At 39.8% G+C, this 23,344-nt stretch overlaps 1 protein-coding gene across 1 annotated transcript; it reads left to right on the forward strand.

The window, feature by feature from the left end:
• The first annotated feature begins 3,560 nt into the window (after nt 1–3,560).
• Nucleotides 3,561–22,322, forward strand: LOC145412443 (protein-lysine N-methyltransferase SMYD4-like). The gene is made up of 5 exons (XM_080282328.1): nt 3,561–3,633; nt 4,271–5,188; nt 5,393–5,517; nt 15,211–15,696; nt 21,568–22,322. Exons 1-5 carry the CDS (start codon nt 3,561–3,563, stop codon nt 22,228–22,230), a joined length of 2,265 nt encoding a protein of 754 aa, XP_080138454.1. The 3' UTR covers nt 22,231–22,322.
• The last annotated feature ends 1,022 nt before the right edge of the window (nt 22,323–23,344 follow it).

Here is a 23,344-nt window from a genome sequence, read left to right on the forward strand (position 1 = left end):
TGGGTTTATCCCCCAAAATCAAGATCAAAATTAATTGAAAACACACTATTTTTGCATTAAACTAACCCAAACTAACCAAACCTAACCTGACCCAACCTAACCTAACCTAGGGCCTGACATACACCGAGTGCAAACGCCTGCACCAGCCAATATGGCGTGACATTCATCCGCTACTGAGAGATAGCCTAACCTAAGCCACTACATGATGACCCCTATAAAATTAGCTCTCCCAACTCAGACTAGGCTTAAAAGGTAAGTCTTGGTTAGAATAGTTCAGGGACATAATATAATGAAAATCGGTAACGTTGGTTACTTCTAAAGTTATACCGAAAAATGTCTTAACAATTGTCAAAAATCCTGAAAAAAAATGGAACAAAATCTTGTACTGTACCGGTAATTGTATTTCTGGCAGAAGCAATAATAATAATACCAGAAGTTTTTGCTATCATCATCATTATTATTATTATTATTATTATTACTATTATTATTATTATTATTATTACTGTATTATTATTATAATTTATTATTTTTTTTAACTGGTATTATGTTATTATTATTAATTATTATTATTATTATTATTATTATCATCATTATTACTTGATGTAGTGCTGCCTACTTCTTCCTTAGCCTTTATCATTCTTTTTCTGTGCCTCCCCTCCTCTCTTCGTATTTCTCGCATCTTTCCTGTCACTTCTCATTGCTTTTCTTTCCTTTACAGGTGGCTTTACATTGAGTGACAAGCCAAATGGTTTCCTGTAAGCCAAGAAACCATTTACAACGCTGGGTGGTAACCATATAACCAAACCATACCTGCTCCCTACATGTGAACAAGTGGGTTGGTGGAGGGTTAGTGCCCCTCCCCTTAAAACAAATAACTCAAGTCAAATGGCCACCCCTTAAGGGATTATGGTGTCTGGCAATAGATAGATAGATAGATTGTTATTATCATTATTATTATTTCAGTGTACTTCAGTATGATGTTAATACATGGCAAACACTTTTAAGATTTTATTTTCCTTTCCAGTCAACTGAACTGGTCCACGAATGTGCTGATAACGACGGCAACAGTGGTCACTGTCCGACTCTTTAAAACTATATATCTGTTAGCATCTCATTTATCGTCAGTTCTGTTCCAATGAGCGTTTAAGTTTTAACATCTTTCTGAAGCACCTTGTAATATTATTATTAGTATTATTATTATTATCATTATCACCATCATCATCATCATCATCTTCATCACATCTACCTACAGCCAGATGCCATGATCCCATAAGGGGTGGGTCACTTTTGGACATGCAGGGAGCATGTATGGGTTGGTTATTTGGTTACCATCCAGCATTCCAAATGGTTTCCTGGCTTATAGGGAACTATTAAGCTTGTCACTCAGTATAAAACCACTTGAAAAAGAAAGGATAGCAATAAGAAGTGGCAGCAAAGATGGGAAAAATAGGAAGAAAGGAGGGCAGACACAGAAAGAGAATAATAAAGGTCAAGGGAGAAGTAGGCAGCACTACATCAAGTATATAGTGGATGATGGTCACCACCACCTACCATCAGTTATTATTATTATCATCATCATCATCATCATCATCATCATCATCATCATCATCCGGACCTCCTTTCCCACCCTGTGGCGGGGCGAGGAGTAGCAATGTCCAGACAGCCCAAATTTGCCCAGTCCAGTGGGTCACACTTCCATTCACTCATCATTCAAGTCCTGGGATTCCTGGCTTTATCGGATATGCCAAAAAACATTCACCACTTTCTGTAGCTTCACATAAATGTATCCAATTATTATTATTATTATTATTGTTATTATTATCATTATTATTATTATTTGAAGATTACTCTGATTTTGACCCATATTTCTTGCAGAAATGTCTTGTCCAAAATTGATGAAATCACAAAAGCCACCAGAAAAAAACGTGGCTTCCTAAATGGGGAACTATTCCTCTAAAGCCCCCATCCACAATATTAACTATCCAGACCACCACTAAGGGCTGTTTTCACATTTGTCCCGAGTGCTGTCCCCAACAACTTCCACAGATCTGAACACACATTCCTTTTCACAGCCGTCCCCATGCAATATTCCGAGGTCTTCATTCAAGACTGCATTAGGGCTGTCCCCAACTGATATAGGAACATTCTTGAAGAGTTTGGAGTCTCCCCGATGGATGGACCCTAAAGAAAATGAAAGAGTAGTTTTATTCATTCATTCATTCATCATCTAATCCAGTGTTGCCCCATGAGGAGCGTAGGAGCCCGGGGCTAGACAAGTTGGTCCTGACATTTAAGATGAGAATGACCAGCCTCACTCATCCCTGAATGGCATTATGTGAGCAACAGACCCCAACCATCCCTTGGACATAAACCTACACCAGCTCAGTCTGATTGGAGTGCCACAATTACCCCCTTAACCACCAGGTGCCATAATTTGATTATATGGGTACCATCCAGCATGGCAAATGATTTCTTGGTGTACAGGAAACAGTTTGGCTTGCCACTCATTGTAGAGTCACTCATAAATAGAAGGAAGAGAAAAGAATGAAGGAAAGAGAGACAAAAGAAAAGAATGAAGGAAGAGAGGAAAGGGCAGGCACCTGAGAGCAGCACTACTGTTTTGTAATGCATATATTTATCAGTGTTTTGATATCATATACGGTACCATATCCAGTATAATATTAAGATCATTATACACCCTGTAAAGAAAATACCACATGTTTATTCATCTTTGACCCTTGTTGAGCTGCAGACCTCATATGAGACAGTGAAGGTCTGCACAGGTCAAGCTGCAAGCGTCATATGTGGTACGGTACAATTTGTACTAGTTACCGTATGAAACAGTGACTCTGGAGGTAAACTACCATGCAAACAATCAGTTGGTCAGGGGTTAAGAGACTATAATTTACCAGAGTACAAGTTGGCTTAGTTTGCTTGGGAGCCTGGTGGATGGTCCACAGTAGATGGACCCAAAAGATATTAAAGAGATGTCTAAAGCAGATTTTCACAGAAATTTTTATATCATTTGTTTAATGTACGGTACCGTAATAGTGCTGATACACTTAACAAACGCTGTTTAGACTATACCTCATTTTCTTGTACTTTTAGTACACCCAATATTAAATCAAACCAGACCATCACCCACTAGATCTTACTGGTATTATATCTGTTACTTTTCCATAGCTAATTTTACATACTGGTGTGCCTTTCCTACAACACTCTGCATTCATCACGTTTCAAGGTTTCGACTTGCCTTCCTATGCTTCAGCTAGGCACGTGGTGAAAGTGTTTTTAGTTAGGCACATGATTCTGCTGACATTTCTTATTCTTTATTTTTGCTGCCTCAAGACAAATGTCGTAACTCCTAAACATATAATAGTTGGGTGAAGTGGATTGTCCACCCAAATCATTTACCACACTCATACTGGAATTTCTAAACATTCTTAATGTAGCATTAAAAGGTGCTGAGTGAGGCATCATTTCTGACTAGCAGTTACACATCCATATTTTGTTAGCCCAGAATTACCAACCCTACCACATCAACACAGGCAGACATCCCCATGTTAGTAAGCTCCCGAAAACCATTCAGAGCAACTGTGAAATCTGAAATTGTGTTTGGTTCAGGCCCAGAAGGTTAGGGTCAGCTGTGAAAATGGTCATGAACTTAACCTTGAAAACTCACCTTAGGGAGAGGGTGCTGGTTTGGGTTCGCCGAGCAAGGAAGGTGTAAATATTGGTCCAACATAATGCCAAAGTATAATTCTTGTCTATAATTTTCACCTCCTGCATTTCTGTTATTGCTAATTTCCAAAGGAACTTGTGTAGGAAAAAGTTGTTGCTGTTGATGAAAGGAACCCAAAGAAAGCACATGAAACTGTGTACCTTAGGTAAACCCGTAAATGAGAAAATTCCGAGAGCTACAACACTTCATACATCATTTGGCATATGTTTGACCCCTGGTTTTTTTTTTTTTTTTTTTTTTTTTTTTTTTTTTTAAATACAAAATTAGTTCCTGTGAAGGGTGGTTGAGTGAGACTGAGAGTGCAGTGGGTCCATATACTAGTTCATAGAGCTTTATATACTGGTACCGGAGTGTCCAAATGCATAAAGATCAAGACAGTAGGCATCATGGTACTAGGTGCATGTATAGCTAGTACCGTATGTACTGCATATGGTGCTGTAAAAGAAAGAAAAAAGAGGGCAGCTTTATATGGATATTAAATTAGCTGGTTAAATTTCATGAGAGGTATTTAAAAATATGTCTTTTCAGAGTCAGTGCATCATCAAAGCTCAAAGATGAACTCCACTCCAACTAATGTGCCAAACTTTGACGATCTCTTCACTAAGCTGCTGAATATATTAAAAACTAATGGCAAGGTACAGGAAGTGAGCAGCCATTTTGGACCCTCACATAGCATACAAGATATGTTCTCGTATCTTTGGAACCTTGTTGAAGCTCAGAGATATTTGATACCAAAGTCAGTAATTTTGGAGAAATCAGACAAAGAAGCAGAAAAACTCAGATTAGAAGGCAACAAGTATTATCAACGAAAGCTTCTTGAAAAAGCATTAGATTATTACAACCAAAGTATCCTTTATGCTTCTCATCCAAAATTGGATATTTCAAAAGGAATCTCAAAGAAACAGTTGGATGATGACAGTCTTATTCCTGACCTCATGAAATCTAGTGATGTAAATTGTCAAGACCTGTACAGACCTTTAGCACTAGGATATGCTAATAGATCTGCTGTATTTTATGAGCTTAAACTTTTTGATAAATGTATTAATGACATCGAAATGGCCCTTGATTATGGGTATCCAAAGATCCTTCATAGCAAACTCGCAGAAAGAAAAGCAAAATGTCTACTTGCTCAGGGCAAGAGAAAAGAGGCTTCACAGTTGATTGAAGCATCACTGCAAGCATTGACATCATTGCCACTAGATGATATCAAGAAGAAACCATCCCAAAAAGCTCTAGATCTGCTACTTCAGCAGGCCAGTGAGCAAACTTCAGGAAACCATAATCCTACCTCTGTTCCCGAAAGACCATTGTTCAGATATGAAACCCCAAAGCCACCAAAATTACTACATCCCAGTCCCACAATACCATCTCTGAGCTGTGCAGTGAAATTGGCTTTTTCAGCTACACAAGGACGATATCTTGTGGCAGAGAGAGACATTAAACCAGGTTAGTCATCATCCATTTTCATATTCCAATAATGTTAAAAGAATGAGTACATTGCATATATGATGCTTTAAAAGTACAGCAGTCTTGTGTTTTACAGTGCTCTGCCATGAACATACATTTTTTGTATTTAATGTTCTGATACCATTTAGGATACCATGAGATTATGAATAATAAATATTGTACTACTGATCATTATGTCTACAGGAGAAGTACTGGCTGTTGAGGAAGGGTATAGTAGAGTTCTTCATCTTAACTCTCAGCTCCGCACTTACTGCTCCGGCTGCCTTGCCCGCTGTGTCACCCCACTCCCCTGCCCATACTGCCCTTTGGTATGACACACAACTGATGTGTTTTTGTTTAATATTAATTAATGGTCCTTGCACAGCTAAAAAAAAAAAAAAATGAGATTTATTACTTTTAACTTGCCTAACCTCACTGCTGCTTATTTTTTGTTAGCATATAATGTATTTTTGTGTGTGTGTGTGTGTCACCAACATTGTTTTTCATATTATTATTCCATTTTGTTATTGTTTTACTCAGTTTTGTGTGTGTGTGTGTGTGTGTGTGTGTGTGTGTATTTACCTATTTGTAGTATACAGGAATTGAGCGATGCTCGTGTTGTCCTGTCTCCATATCCACATTTATCTAGTCTACCTTTACACACATGAATGTTTTTCTCCTGCACCACCTTTTCGTCTAAGTCGTTCCAAATACTTATGTATTTACCCAATATACCGAATTGTGATACACCAAAATATGCTATGTTCGTGGGTTCCCATCGCTGTATCTCAGTAAGTCAAATTTAGCTTTAAACTCGTTTAAGTTTTTAGACTGGACGATCTCTTTATCCAGGCTATTCCATAAGTCTATACTTCTGTAAGGAAAGCTATATATCTTGATATCCTTCAAGCAGCTTGACTTTTTCAGTTTCATTCCGTGTCCTCTTGTTGCTCTTTATCCCATAAAAACAGATCTTCTCGGTCAATTTTATCTACTCCCACCATGGTCCTGAACACTGCAATCATGTCTCCCCTCTTTTTCCTTTCCTCTAAGGAAGGCAAATCCAGCTTTTCCAGCCTCTCTCTGTATGACAGATCTGCCAGACTGGGGACCATCTTGGTTGCTGTTCTTTGTATTCTCTCAATCTTGTTTATATCTTTCTTTTTGTATGGGGACCACACTACTGCTGCATATTCTAACCTGGGGTGGATCATGGCCACTATCAATTTTTTCATCATCTCCTCATCCATATAATGAAGTTCTACTCTTATGTTAGTCAAGAGTTTATAAGTCTCTCTAACTATCTTGTTAATGTGCTTTTCAGGTGACAGACTGTCTTGGACCAGCACCCCCAAATATTTCTCTTCTCTCATTTTTGTGATTAATTCATTACTCAACAAATAGTTCAGTGATGGCCTCCTGGTACTTTTACCCATTTCCAATATTTTACATTTCTTTACATTAAATTTCATTTCCCACGTCCGGCTCCAATCATGTATCCTATCCAGATCCTCCTGCAGCATTTTGCAATCCTCCTCAACTTCTACCTTCCTCAAGATCTTTACATCATCAGCAAACAGACTTGCATAGCTGTTCACTCCATCTACCATATCATTTACATAAATCAGGAACATTACTGGCGCCAACACCGAGCCTTGAGGGACTCCATTTGTTACTTCCGTCCATCCAGACATCCTATCCTTTATTACTGTCCTCATTTGTCTGTCTCTCAAAAAGTCTCTCATCCATTCCAGGAGTTTCCCCTTCAGTCCTCCTATATATTCTAGTTTCCACATTAGTCTCTTATGAGGAACCTTGTCAAAGGCCTTCTCTAAGTCTGAGTACACACAATCCACCCAACCATCTCTCTCCAGTACCAAGTCAATCGCTCTTGAGTAAAAGCTCAACAAGTTAGAAACACATGACCTTCCACTTCTGAATCCAAACTGACATTCAGCCAAAATATTCCTCTCTTCTAGATATTTTATCCATCTGTCTTTCAGGATTCTCTCGCACAATTTTGCGACCATGCTGGTTAGAGACACTAGTCAATAATTCAGGGGTTCTTCACTGTTTCCTCCCTTATAAATTGGTACCACATTTGCCCTCTTCCATTCTTGTGGCACTTTCCCCTCTTCCAGAGAACACACAATTAAACTGTGAATTTTATCCGCCAGTTGTTCTCTGCATTCCATCAGTACCCAATTAGAAATTCCATCAGGTCCTGGGGCTTTCCTTAAATCTTGGCTTTGCAGTAATTTATACACTTCCTGTACCTCCGCTTTTATATCTTTTATCACCGGTACATTTCTGATCACTCCCTCCCCTTCCACAAACTTTTTTTCATTATTGAAGACCGATTGGAAACATTTGTGCATTATTTCAGCTTGCATTGCTGCATCTTTATAGACCTCTCCTTTTACTTTCAATTTGGTGATTCCTTCCTTTTGTTTCAGTTTGCCATTAACAAATCTATAAAACAGCTTGGGTTCATCCTTGCATTTGTCTATTATACCTTTTTCAAAATTCCTTTCTTCTTCTCTACGTATTCTTGTGTATTCATTTCTAGTTCTTTTATATTCTTCTTTTATTCTGTTGTTACTTCTCGTTCTCCAGTTGTTCCGCGCCTTATCTCTCTCTTTTTTTGCTGTCATACACCTTCTACTAAACCACTCCTTTTTCCTGTTTTCTTTCCCTCTTACTCTTGGTACAAATTTTTCCACTCCCAAATTATAGAGGTCTAGAAAGATATCCCACTTTCTTTGTATCTCTCTTGCTTCTCTGAATTTTCTCCAGTCTGCATTTTCAAATATTTTTCTCAATCCTGTGAAATTTGCTTTCCCAAAGTTATATCTTCCCTGTCTATGAAGCTCGTCTCTTGGCTCGACTTACCCTATTATCATCTGGAACACAATGACCACATGATCACTTTTTCCTATAGGACAGAAATATTTCAATGATTCTGTTACATCGGGTTCTTTGGTAAACAGTAAATCTAACCTATGCTGGTGTGTCCTCACCTCGGAACCGTGTCTCCTCTCTGACCCATTGCGTCATCACATTATTCATTATTATATTTAATGATATAGTGTGTGTGTGTGTGTTTTAATTTTTCAAATTGTATTAAGATTTTATTGCATTCCATAACTCCATGTCATGTCTAATACTACATCAGCATCCTTGGTCTTGCTATGAAGGCATCGATTAGGGTCCACTAGTCATTCTGAATCCCAGAGAGGTAACTGGAGTTTTATATTTAGGTACAGTAATGCCACTTGGGGTGTATACTGGTTAGCTATCCATAAATATCCCATACTACAGATATAATAGTCCAGCCTTGGGCTCTTACACATCACATGGGGTACTGGTAAAATGGGACTAGGTATGTATTATTATTATTATTATTATTATTATTATTATTTTTATTATTTGTTTTTTTTACCACATATTGCTCTAAAACATATATGCTAATGATTGCCAGAATCTTAAATCATTGTCTTGCATAATGGATGTTTTAGTGAGCATGTTTGTGTTTTGTGATAAACGGTAGTCTTTGCATCTATGTTTTTTGCTTATGGTCTGTCAGTAAATCTCCCAAACCATATTACCTTTTTCCATACTATATATGCATCCTACTGTGGGCAGAATAATAAGAACCAAGCTTTATTAGCAGGATTGCCATATTAGCAAAAAAAAAAAAAAAGACTGTACCATAAGATACCAGTATTTTGCATAGTCAGATTCAATATGAAAGCTCCCTAATTTCTTCAACATTTCCCCCTCCCCCACCAAAGACAATTTAATATTCTATTGTACTGTACCTTGGAAAGTTTGGATTTGAAACTGTCACATGAAACACTTCAAATTATTATTATTATGATTATTGTTATTGTTATTATTATTATTATTATTATTATTATTGTTACAACATTACCTTACAGTTAATATTATTATTACAGTATTATCTTACTGTTATTATTATTATTATTATTATTATAATTACTGTCGCATTTTTCTCTTTTTTTTTTTAGCTCAGTCATAAATAATGGTTATTTAACTATTCATTCACTGATTACTTTAATGCCTAACCCTTTCACTACAGTGGTCACTTTCTAGTACAGTACAGTATATCTGTCCCTATCTATCTATCTATTGCCAGACACCTCAATCCTGTTTGGGGTGGCCACAAACAAATCGCCTCCAAGTCGCCCTGTCCCCCGCCATTTCACTGCCCTGCTCCCAACTCACACCCCCCTCTCTCAAATACCTCTCCACCCCATCCCTCCATCTCATCCTCGGCCTCCCCCTCCCTCTTCCCCCCTCCACCTCACTCACATACACTCTCTTCGTCAGTCTTTCACCCTCCATCCTCTCCACATGGCCAAACCACCTCAGTGTGTTCCTCATAACACTTCCTATCACATCCACATCAACACCACAACACTCCTTTATATTCTCATTTGTCAGCCTGTCTCTCCATGTGACTCCACAGGCTCCTCTTAAATAACTCATTTCCACTGTTCTCACTCTTGACTTGTGTCCTTCCAACAACGTCCAAGCTTCACTTCTGTACGTTAGAGTTGGTATCACAATACTGTCATGTAGTAACTTTTTCACTTCCATGCTCACTTCCCTGTTTCTTATCACTGCTTTCAAAGAACCAGCAACCTTTCTTCCCTGCTGTACCCTTTCAAGCACTTCACCCTCCAAACCTCCATCCTTACTCATCACACTACCCAAATACTTAAACGTACTCACATTTTCCAATTCCTCACCATCCAACCTCGCTGTACATTCACTGACTTCACCTCTCTCAAAGACCATCATTTACTCTTCCCTACATTCACCTTTAGATTCCGTTTCTTACACACTCTCTCAAACTCATCCACCAAGCCTTGCAGCTCCCCTTCGTCTTCACTCAACGACACAATATCATCTGCAAACAACAGTACAGGGAGTTTCCAAACAGTATCCTCTCTCACCAGGGCCACTCCAACATCCACTACCCTACCTTGTACCTATTTTATTACTCCATCCATGTACAGATTGAACAACCATGGAGACATGACACTTCCCTGTTTCAACCCAACTTTCAAAGAAAAATTCACTTAGTTCACCATCCACATGCACTGCAGCCTTCGCACCTTCATACATACTCTTCACAGCACTCAACAACTTCCCATCTACTCCATATATTCTTAACACTTTCCACAATCCTTGTCTATCCACCCTGTCATATGCTTTCTCCAAATCCATGAAAGCTGCATACAACTTCTTTCCCCTCTTTAGAAACTTTTCCACTTAAGATCTAAGAATGAATATCTGATCTACACAACCTCTTCCCTTCCTAAAGCCTCCCTGTTCTTCTCCAACTAATTTCTCTGTTCTTTCTCTAACTCTGTCAATAAGTATCCTACCATACACTTTTCCTATTATACTAAGAAGACAAATGCCCCTATGATTACCACACACTTCTTTTTCCCCTTTTCCTTTGTACAAGGGAATAATTATACCTGACTTCCAATCCTCCGGGACTCTACTTTCTTGTGAATACCCAACAATTGTATTCAGTCTAGGCTAGTTTTTCAAACTGTAGGGGTACCAGAGATGGTATATTTGTCAGTTAAGGAAGCTTCCTAACACGTCTTCCTAAGTGATGTATTTGGCTTTTTACACCGTACTGATATCTTTTGTGTTACGGTAAATAAAAATCTCTAATATCGTCATAGTTAGCATGAATAACGTACAAAGGAATGTTAATCAGTCATATCCTAAAAGAAATTACTAAGGAAGAGGTGTTATGGAGCTTCCATAACTGACAAGAATACAGGTCCAAGGCTTCATTTTCCACTTCAGTATGAAAGGTTTTCCCAAACTTAAAGGTAACGAATTTTATTTTGAAGCAAGTATTCTATCGAAGTTTGAGTTGGAAGTACTGTCTATTACAGGGCTGTGTGGTGCACATTATATGAGCAGTGCAATTTAATCCTTTCAGGATGAGATGCCATTTTTTAAATGAGTTAGATCATCTGAAGGTAACAAGAATAACAAAAAGTTTCCTGTACCCCGGGAAACCATTTTCTAGGATTGGGTGGTAACCACGTAACCAGTGATGCCTGGTGGTCTAGCAGGTTAAGGTAACTCCAGCCAGATGGAACGTGTAAGGGTTTCCATATGAGAAATGGTTGGGGGTTTATTTGCTCATGTAATGTCACAAAGGAGTGCGTGAGGTTGGTTGCCCTAACCTTAAATGTGGGGAACAAAGTAGCCTAGTCCCAGCCCTCTGAACTCCAGGTTCAAAATGGGGAAATGTGGGATTGGATGATGGATGAATGGATCATCATACTGAGGAAGTTGATTCAGAATATGATAAGATTCATTTGAATTAACCAGCTGTTTTCAAGCTAGGTTTTGATTCTGTACTGTAACTTTTGCCAGCAGCCATAAAGTGTTGAGTGCATCACTTTTCATCTATATAGTAAAGTTAAGCAAACATGGGACTGGTTAGGGCTTGAATTGGTGAGCACTTGGGACAGGCATGCCATCTCACCTCATGCTGCCTTCATGTAGCTTTACACTGAACGAAGAGACAAATGGTTTCCAGAAGCTCAGGGTATCATTTGCTATATTGTTTTGAGGTAACTACATAGCTAACAAGTGGATACCTAGAAGTCTGGTGAATCTGGGTGCTCCAACTGGATGTGGCCTTTAAAGACCTATGTCTGCAGGATGGTTGGGGTTTATTGCTCACATTCCAGTGAAGAATTAGCATCTAGTCACTCGTCTTAAATGTTTGGAGTGAATTATCCAGACCCAGGTCTTTAGCTTCCTGATGGGATAATGCTGGATTGAATGATGGATGGATGGAACTTGATATTTTCTATAGACCTAGACCTTTGACACTAATGAAATAACTTTCTTTATGAGGAAGTGACAAAGAAAATTATTTGCCAAGGTAAAGTCTGAAGGATAGAAATGGTAGGTCTAAAGGATGTTAAGGTTAGGTCGAAGGATGTGGCTTCCATTGTACCTTTGGGTTGGCTAGGTATGATTTTAGTGGTTCCTCCATTCTCTTTCCTGTTGAAGAGTATATTGTTAGGTCTGAAGAATGCCAAAAATAGATCCAAAGTAAATCAAGGTTAGGTCCAAAGAATTTAGTTTCTTTGTAATAATTGGCTTTTTTAAATTGTCATCATTTCCCTCAAATGGTTATCCCCCCTCCCCAAAGAAATGAAGTCAGATTTAAATAAAGCACCAAAGTATGCCAGAAAGTTTCATTTTTATATGAAAATAGATGGTTGATTAAAACTAATTTTTACCCAGATTACTTGGGTACGGTACTTTTGCTGTGAGATATGCTTCTTGGGTGGGGACAGGAATTAAATAAACAGAAGATATATATTATTTACTGAAGTTGTTATCCATGCTTATGAGTAGCCATTAAGCAAAAAAATATTTTTCAGCTTAACACAGCTTTGTAATATTATTCTGTATTTCATTAAAGGATACTGTATTAATTGTGTACAATGAAATGGAATGGTATGTGTAATAAGCATGAAGTCTACATTGATTGTGGTGCACTGCAGTATACTGTATATCCAGTATTGATGCTTATGCTAGGTAATTGTAAATGCTTGATGATGGTATTGCTATTTTTCCCATTATTAGGATATTTATATTTATTCAGTTTTAAGTTCTTGGTGATGGTATTACTCTTTTTCCCATTGTTAGGATATTTACATTATATTGATTTAATTCACATTTTTCATGCTGCTCAGGCTTTAATTCAAAGGTATGTACAGTACTTGTCAGAAGTATCGAGCGCCCTGCGTCCCTCCTACGAAACAAAGCTTTCAACATTGAAAAAACATATAAATAATGCATTTTATTTACCTTTAGTGTTTCGTAGGGTATCCTTTACGCTTCTTCACGGACCTGAGATGTCTTGGAAGTGAAAGGGCAAGGCTCCTGAGGTGCTGGAGGGGTATTTTCTCCCAGGAGTCACGAACGGCGGCTTCCAGCTTAGGCAGAGAGCTCACGTCCTTCCCTTGGAGACTCTTCTTTACGAGGTACCAGAGGTTTTCAATCGGGTTGAGGTCTGGGCTATTTCCTGGCCAGTCTTTCATGAATGATACCTCGCAGTCATGAAGCCAATTGGTGACCGATTTGGCCTTGTGAGTAGGTGCACCGTCCTGCTGAAACACTCGTGCACCTGTTAGCTTGAAGGAGTCTGGTAAATGATCACACAGAAGCTCCAGGTAAACATCCTGATTCACTCTAATGTTCTGTGGAAGCACAACAAGCTTCTCCAAACCTTGACCAGAAAAACAAGCCCATACCATGAGTGAATCAGGATGTTTAACTGTGCTTTCTACATACCGTGGGTTAAGTGGGTCACTACCTTTGCATCGGTACACACGTGCTCCTCTGTTACAGGTGACACTAAACGTTGCCTCATCAGACCACAACACTGACAACCATTGCTCCTCACCCCAGTTAAGATATTTATTAGCAAAGGCAAGCCTACGAAGTCGCTGGTTTTTTGTGAGAAGAGGCTTCTTCACAGGCCTGTGACTTGTGTAACCAAGTTCATGGACCCTACGAGACACTGTTCTCACAGACACCTCACCAAACACTTCCGGGTTGCTCTCCTTTATTTTCCTTGCACTCACATGAGGATTAAACTCCACTGCACGTTTTAAAACATTAACAGACCTTGGGGAAGTTTTCCTAGGCCTACCAGACCACGGTTTCTTTGTGGGAACTTCACCACTGTTTTCCACTCGAAACTGCGCGCACCACCGACGCACTGTCGTTCGTGCCACACCAACCAATTCACTAATTTCCTTTGTCTGGTGGCCTGCCTCCTTTAGAGCAATGATCTGGGATATGATTTCACTTGATAGTTCATGGGTAGGTGCCATAACAAAGTGGTGAAAGCCAAAACAATGAGGGACACTCGGTAAAAAATGGCGCAATAAGAGAGGGAGACGCGGTGGAGTTCCTTTCTCTCAGGCAGCCCGTGGGCAACTGAGGCGGGAACCAACCAGCGCGTCGGAAGGCCTCAGGGTACCATGACGTCATGCTAGCGCTGCAAACTTGTGGCTCAATTTTTACCCCCAGAAATGGGTGATTCTTTTTTGGCCATAAGTATTGCGTGCCCGGCGGTAAGCGCTCGATAATTTTGACAAGCACTGTATACTCATTAGGTGCAATATGTTGCTTTACTCATGTGGTGCTTGAGTGTAGAGATTTTGTTTATCTTTTGATGTTGGAAAGGCATGTATCCTGATTTGTATATTCTATATGGAAATACTGTTTATAGCTTCCAATTCCCTTGTTACCACTGGATACTGTGAAAATTACCTCCCCCCCCTTCTCCCCATAATTATGTATTGGCTGCATCCAATCCAGATGCTTGCTTGTGCAGGCAGGGGTTCTTTATCACTGTAACCAATGGAAGTTCTCGCTTGCACCTGCCGGCATTCAGTGGAGCCCTGGTTTGGTTTACTGTGATGTATTCTTGTGAATACCCAAATAGTAGGTACATTACATAATTGAAGGTGGTTGTCATGGGACCATAAACTACAGTAGCCTTGCTGGTGATGGGTTCATTACATTAGTGTTTTTCTTGCGTAAACAGTACTGTACAGTGGAAAGTCTTTACTGCTTTATTCAGAAATTTTATTTTAGGCAACTGAACACACCATTAGCCAACAGAAGTAGTAGATAATATCCAGCTTGTCAACTTCAGTATTAATACATTCCATGTATATTTATGTTTGAAGATATTGTTCCCATTTTGGAAATGTACATACATGTATACTGTTTAAACCAAACAAATATATATGCACTGCATGGGGGTAAATATTTTGTATTCATTTTAGATATCATCATTACAGTTCTGTAATTTCCATTATAAGGATCAGTTTCATTCCCAACCAGTTTGAAAAAAAGACTTTCCACTTTGTCACAGATCATTAAAGGTTGAGATATTGTAAATATGTCCCATTTCCTTCCAGGTAGTGTTCTGTAGTAGTGCTTGTCGATTGGGAGCTCTTTCCTCATACCATGGTCGAGAGTGCAGTACACTTACGTCGCTTTCTGCATTAGATATTGGCAAAAATGCTGTATTGATCTACAGAATCCTTATGCAGACTAGCTTTGCACGACTGAAAGAGATGATTCCAGTTTATCAGCACGAAGCATTAAGTAAAACCCCAGAAAGCTTGGGTTTCAATGATGAGGGAATATATGACTCCTCTGATTACAGAACTATCTTTCATCTTGTAGGCAACAAGATGAGCCGGTCAGTCAGTGATCTTTTCAAGAGGTGTGCCATGTCAGTTGTTTTGCTGAAATTACTTGAAAAGAGTCAGCAATTCTTCACTGATCTTGATGGTGCAGTTTTCAGTCCAAGCCAGGAAGACATCCTTCTCTCTGGTACAGTCATCTTCACTCATATGATGAATTTACCTTGCAATGCTCACTCCATCACTGAACTGCAGGTAAGAACTGTGCAGTTAATCAAGAAAAATAATTCTTAGGAATTAGCTTGGGGGTCTGCAGCAGGTTACCACTATTTAGCAGTGATTAATCCTTTGTAATTTATTTAGCAGTGATTAATCCCTTGTGATTTATTTATGTAATACAGCTCAACATGGTGGTAGGTGGTGGCTCGGGGGTGCTTACCATCCACTCACCCAATGTAGTGCTGCTCTTGGGTGACTGCCCTTTCCTCTCGTCCTTCCTTCTTCCATCCTTCCTCTTCTGTCTTTTCTTTCCTTCATTCTTTCCTCTTCCTTCTGTCAATGGTTGGCTCTACACTGATGACAAGACAGATGGTTTCCTGCACACCAGGAAACCATTTACTAGGCTGGGTAGTAACCATATAACAAAATTATGGCACCTGGTGGTTTAGCTCCAATCGGATTGAGCCGGTGCTGGTTTTTATCCAAAAGGTGGCTGGGGTTTATTGCTCACATAATGCCACTCAGGGATGAGTGAGGCTGATCACTCTCATCTTAAATGTCAGCATCAACTTGCCTAGCCTCAGGCTTCTATGCTCCTCGTAGGGCAACACTGGATCAGATGATTATTAAATTATATATATATATAGACACACACACACACACACACACACACACACATATATATATATATATATATATATATATATATATATAAATATATATAAACACACACACACACATATATATATATATATATATATACACACACATATATATATATATATATATATACACACACACACACACACAGTAAGCTCTCATTTGTATGTCACAATTCAGCCAAGGCCCTGTCAGATAATGCATTTTTGCACATAATGCCTTACCATTCCCAGTCCCTCTGCAGGAGGTATAACCCCTATAAAACCCATTATGTGTACTGGTCAACACACCACCTGCATGTGTGGTATGTTTACACAAGATTCTGGGGGAACCCAGTGTATGTTGATGGATGTTCCTGACAAAGTCTGTTGACAGCACTACACCTGAAGAAGTTAAGCATCCCATTTCCTATCTGCACTCAGCTTTTTAGACATCTCACACCAGTGTCTCATCAGTATCATCATCATCTCCCACCTAAATGTGGGTGTACAGTAATCCCTCTACTGTCCGATGTAATAGAGCCAAAGGCATGTCCGGAAAGTGGTCCCGTCCGGAAAGTGGGCCCCTGGCTTCTGGACTGGTACTTAAGGACCCTAACCCAGCCTAACTTTGAAAGCCACCTAAATAACTCCCTACCGGACATGCATAGCACCTATTTAAACCTATTTAAGACCCTATTCACAGCAATAATGGACATCTATCTATCTATCTATTGCCAGACGCCTCAATCCCGTTTGGGGTGGCCACAAACAAATCGCCTCCAAGTCGCCCTGTCCCCCGCCATTTCACTGCCCTGCTCCCAACTCACACCTCCCTCTCTCATATACCTCTCCACCCCATCCCTCCATCTCATCCTCGGCCTCCCCCTCCCTCTTTCCCCCTCCACCTCACTCATATACACTCTCTTCGTCAGTCTTTCACCCTCCATCCTCTCCACATGGCCAAACCACCTCAGTGTATTCCTCATAACGCTTCCTATCACATCCACATCCACACCACAACGTTCCTTTATATCCTCATTCGTCAGCCTGTCTCTCCACGTGACTCCACAGGCTCCTCTTAAATAACTCATTTCCACTGCTCTCACTCTTGACTTGTGTCCTTCCAACAATGTCCAAGCTTCACTTCCGTACATTAGAGTTGGTATCACAATACTGTCATGTAGTAACTTTTTCACTTCCATGCTCACTTCCCTGTTTCTTATCACTGCTATCAAGGAACCAGCAACCTTTCTTCCCTGCTGTACCCTTTCAAGCACTTCACCCTCCAAACCTCCATCCTTACTCATCACACTACCCAAATACTTAAACGTACTCACATATTCCAATTCCTCACCATCCAACCTCGCTGTACATTCACTGACTTCACCTCTCTCAAAGACCATCACTTTACTCTTCCCTACATTCACCTTTAGGTTCCGTTTCTTACACACTCTCTCAAACTCATCCACCAAGCCTTGCAGCTCCCCTTCGTCTTCACTCAACAACACAGTATCATCTGCAAACAACAGTACAGGGAGTTTCCAAACACTATCCTCTCTCACCAGGGCCACTCCAACGTCCACTACCCTACCTTGTACCTCTTTTATTACCCCATCCATGTACAGATTGAACAACCATGGAGACATGACACATCCCTGTTTCAAACCAACTTTCAAAGAGAAAAATTCACTTAGTTCACCATCCACACGCACTGCAGCCTTCGCACCATCGTACATACTCTTCACAGCATTCAGCAACTTCCCATCTACTCCATATATTCTTAACACTTTCCACAATCCTTGTCTATCCACCCTGTCATATGCTTTCTCCAAATCCATGAAAGCCGCATACAACTTCTTTCCCTTCTCTAGAAACTTTTCCACTAAAGATCTAAGAATGAATATCTGATCTACACAACCTCTTCCCTTCCTAAAGCCTCCCTGTTCTTCTCCAACTAATTTCTCTGTTCTTTCTCTAACTCTGTCTATAAGTATCCTACCATACACTTTTCCTATTATACTAAGAAGACAAATGCCCCTATGATTACCACACACTTCTTTTTCCCCTTTTCCTTTGTACAAGGGAATAATTATACCTGACTTCCAATCCTCCGGGACTCTACCCAGGCCAATCTGCACATCTTCCACATCCATTCTACTACTATCTCTCCCCCCATGCTTCAGCATTTCACCACACACTCCATCAATTCCTGGGGCTTTCCCTGATTTAACTTTCTTCATTGCTTCCACAACTTCTATCCTACTGATTTCTTCCTGTCTTCTCACCTCCCTCCTTCTCCCAGCCATTCCCCAGCCACTTATACTTGCATTACTTCCATCCTCTACGTTCAACAATTCCTTAAAGTGTTCTCTCCATCTGCTCACTTTTTCTCCCTTCTCCACTAGTAATCTACCATTTTTATCTTTCACTCTCCTGCTAACTTCACTTCCACCCTGTCTTACTCTTTTCACTTCTCTCCAGAACATTTTCTTACAGTCCCTCCACTTTACACTCAAATTCCTTCCAAATTCCTTATCCACTCTCTTCTTACTCTCTCTTACCAATCTTTTCACCTCTCTCTTCCTTTCCACATATAACTCTCTCTTCCGCCTCTCAACTTCTTCCACGCCCCTATTTCTCATCCATTCATTGTATGCTTTCTTCTTTTGTGCCACAGCCTGTTTTACCTCTTCAGTCCACCACGCTGTTCCTTGCACCCCCCTCCATCTTCTCTTCCTTCCACACACCACATCATATGCTGCACATATTTCTTCTGTAAATATCTTACACATACCTTCCACATCTCCCATCTGCTCCAATTCATATTTGCCCAATCGTTCCTCCACTTCTCTCTTATACTCTGCCTTTTTCTCATCCTCTTGTAACCTTTCCACTCTCCTTGCAACTACTCCTTCCTCTCGTCTTTCCCTTCTTCTATTCCTCCATCTTACTTGCATCCTAATTCTGGCCACCACCAAGTAGTGGTCAGAAAGTCCACTCCCCCAACCTCTATACACTCTTGCATCCTTGACACATCTTCGCATCCTTTCATCCACACACACACATAATCAATCATTGCCTTCCTTTCATTCAGTTCACCACCCACCCTTCTCATCACTCGCCATGTATACCTGTGGATCATTTTATGCCTGAAGAGGGTATTGGCTATCACCAACCCCCTCCCAGCACAAATGTCCACTAACGCACTCCCATTCTCATCTATCTCAGCAGGCACACCCCACTCACCAACTGTTCCATCCACCTTCACATTACCAACTTTACCATTCATATCACCAATCAAAAACACTCTCTCATTCTTTCCAAACTTTTCCATGCACACTTCCACATTTGTCCAGAACTCTTCTCTCACTCTTCTAGCACGATCTTGCGTTGGCGCATACACACACACAATCGCCCACATTTGTATTCCAACTTTCAACTTTACCCACACAATCCTTGACCCAACTGATCCATACTGTCTTATGCTCTTCTTCCATCTTTTACTCACAACTATACACACTCCTTCCTTTGCCCTCTCATTCTCATCTACTCCTGCACATATACCCCATCCATTCTCCCATTCTCTCACACTTTCTCCTCTCCATTTTGTTTCAGTTATTCCACATACATCCACTTTCGCATCCTCAAGCACCTGGACAATCTCTCTCTCTTTCACCTCGTCATTCGCTCCTCTTACATTCCATGTACTCATTACCAAGTCCTTTGTCCGGTCCAATAATGGACATAAAGCATGAAATAAATGAAAAGGAACCAAAGAATGAGGAATTAGAAGTGACTGTACCTCAGCCAGGGCACTTACAGCACGTTTGTGGCCGCCTATTCTAAGGTATTGGCAGTGGTGAAAATGCTCTTGAAGCACGTACAGTAATCCAGTTTGTGCTGCATTTAGTTCTTTGCGCTGTGAGGTATAATTGTTTAACACTGCACATTGTTCTTAACTGCACCACGCCAGTTTCAGCTGCCAAAATGCACTCCACAGTTAATCCTTTGCACTCTAAATTCTAATTTTTTTAACACTGCACAACACTGTAAATTCTCATGTGGCCTAATGGCAAGGTATTGCAATTTATTCACTGTTTATTCACAAAAAATGAGCACGTGTGGCTTCCATTGCGATAAGCATCTACTCGCAGTCATAGTTAGGCAGTAACTGTTGACGGGGAAACAGAGTTGCCAGATCGCAATGGCCACGTTACCAAACTCTTCAATTTTCATTACCAAATTTAACTTTTCATTACCAAATTCGTAAAGTTAGCATTTATTCTTCACTAATTTTATATACAAGTGGAAATACATGTAATCACTCTTCTTATAATTAACAGCATGTTGGTTATTTTCACGCTATGTTGGCTAGCAGATTAATTAGAGAGAGCAAACAATCCACCATCTCCACTCTGTGTATCCTCATACATGTGAAAAATCCGTTTGGTAATGCTTTATTCTGATTCATTACAAACAATTTTTTCATTACCAAATTGGCCCACATTTGGTAATGAAAAATACCAAATGGCAACCCTGACAGGTGAGGGGGAAGGGGGGAGGAGGGAGGAAGGAAGGGGTGAAGGGTCCATGGTGTAACAGCTGTTCGGTGCCGCACTGCAATTTCAAATTACGGGTGGGAAAAAATTCAAATTTGGGGGGGATTTTTTTTCTTTTTTTGGCCGTTTTTGGGTTCCGAAGGTCCAGGCCCACAATGTCCGGTAAGTGGGGTGTCCGAAAAGTGTGCATCCAGAAAGTACTGGGATTACAGTATTATCATTTCATGACTAGTTACACTAACACATCTTCATATACTCAGTTTCCTGTACCATCTAATTAGGGGTTTCATAAGAGTGGTCAATGTTTTTCCAGATTGCATTTTGGTTCCCACTTCCTTGTAGCACTTTCTTCTGTCACTGCACTAAGATACTGAAAAAGTTTGCCTGCAAAATTCTTTATTTCCATTCACCAACACAGAACACTATGAGTCACCTTCTTATGAAAGCCGCATCCTAAATTTTATCTTTATTAGTTCCAGACATCATGGTACATTAGAATTCAGAAAACAGTGTACAAATCTGTACTGTTTGTAATATGCCAGAAATATTTTATTTGAGTGTACTGTAGTATACTGATATTAGCAGAGGTGTTTTCTTTCATGTGTCAGTGATTTTCATAGAAGGACAGTGAAATCTGTTTTAGATCTTTGAGCCCATGGACCTCTCTCATAAACTGTGTACTGTATAATCATTTGATCTTTTTTCAGGTTAATGAATCTGACTATCACCTAAGTGTATCACAAGAAATTGGCTGTGGAGCTTTTGGTGTGCTGAGTCTGACCAACCATTCTTGCAACCCCACATCAACGCGAGTAAGCTATGGCAGTGTGGTCGTGCTGAAGGCTATCAGTTATATCCCAGCAGGTTCTGAAGTTACTGATACCTATGGTGAACATTATGCAGTGACCTCTGCTGAGTCCAGAAGAAGTAGTCTCATGATCCAGTATTATTTCACATGTTTATGTGAACCTTGCCAACATAATTGGCCCTCATATATGAATTTGCCTACCAAATTGGTACTTAAATGCCTTCAGTGTTTGGGGCCACTTGACAGTAAAAATGGAGAGTGCCCTAGATGTAAATTGACTGAATTGAGTAGTACAGTTGAGATCTGCAGAGATGATATTCTATACAACTATGAGGAAGTAGATAAAAAGATTAAATTAGCTGTGAAAAAATATGAAGAATCATATAAGGATGTATTACGGGGAAATAATTCAGTAGAAATTAGAAATGTAATCACTGATGTGATTGAGCTGATTGATAAATATGTAATGCTTCCTTGTAAGTTATATTTTGAGGCTCAGGAAACTCTGAAACACTGCTTTGATCGATTAGCCCACAATATCATTAATATGCAAGTAGAGTAGTCAGACCAGCAAAGTAAAGATTTACCCATTACCTAATTTGGTAAAGAAGAGTGCTGTACCAGTACCTTTAAAGATCATTTGCATCTATATCTCTACATAATTAATGCAGTGTGAGACTTGAACGATACTAAATTTTAATTGGTAACATATGTTGCAAGTGGGGTTGGTGGAGGATTAGCGCCCCTCCCTGTAAAACAATTAACTCTAAGCCCTTGACCACCCCGTTTGGGATACATGGCGTCTGGCAATGGATTGATGGAACATATGTTGCATGTCTGTATATTAATTACTTCTTGTGGTGTACCTTTTTTGAAACTAATGGTGCTTAAAGCAGCCAAAGTTGGGAGGCTGGTGCTGTTGAGAATAAGGTAAATGAAGTTGAATTTAATTTTTCACTTGTTACTTATGTTGGAAAAGTCTTTTATGTTTCATCTGTAATTATAAATTCAGATCAGTGGTGCATTTCATTTGCTTGATTACAACGAAAATAATTATCCAGGGCTTGTCGATGCCTGAAATTCAGAAAGACCAGAAAACCAAGCAGTGTCCCCAGCCCCCCCCCCTCCCATGTTAGTTGGTGTTCATTGCTTGGTTGTTCAAACTGCAGTAGGATTATCTTTTAATCATGTCAGTGTCTGATAATTAATTACTGATACATAATTTACAAGGCTGTCATCCACATGAATAACAACACTGTTTTGCTTTAGGACAACTCTTGATTTACTGTACTGAGTATACATGCTATATTTTTTGTATGATATATATTTCAGAAGCAGCCAATCTCATTTTACCTCCTTTGAGGGAGAGTGACCTCAGGATAAGGAACCATAGTTTAGTATATTTAAAAATAGATTGCTATCCTGCTTCTGGTGCCTTTATATGAACACCCATTGTCACCTCATGAGAATCAGATTTTTGTAAGGCCATCACTCACACTTGGGCATTTGAACCAGTAGACACACCACACTATAATTTTTTTCAGAGCCTGTAAACCTAAGGAACAGGCCCATCACTAAAACTGTATCCAACCATCTGACTACTAAACTATAACTTATCTATCATTAAGGGGATTGAATGGTGTTTGCTCACCTACACCTTCTGAGAATCTGGCCTT

The sequence above is a fragment of the Coenobita brevimanus genome, chromosome 93 (assembly GCF_032717465.1).
Source record: "Coenobita brevimanus isolate Jiangsu-jjx chromosome 93, ASM3271746v2, whole genome shotgun sequence".
NCBI classification, from domain to species: domain Eukaryota; kingdom Metazoa; phylum Arthropoda; class Malacostraca; order Decapoda; family Coenobitidae; genus Coenobita; species Coenobita brevimanus.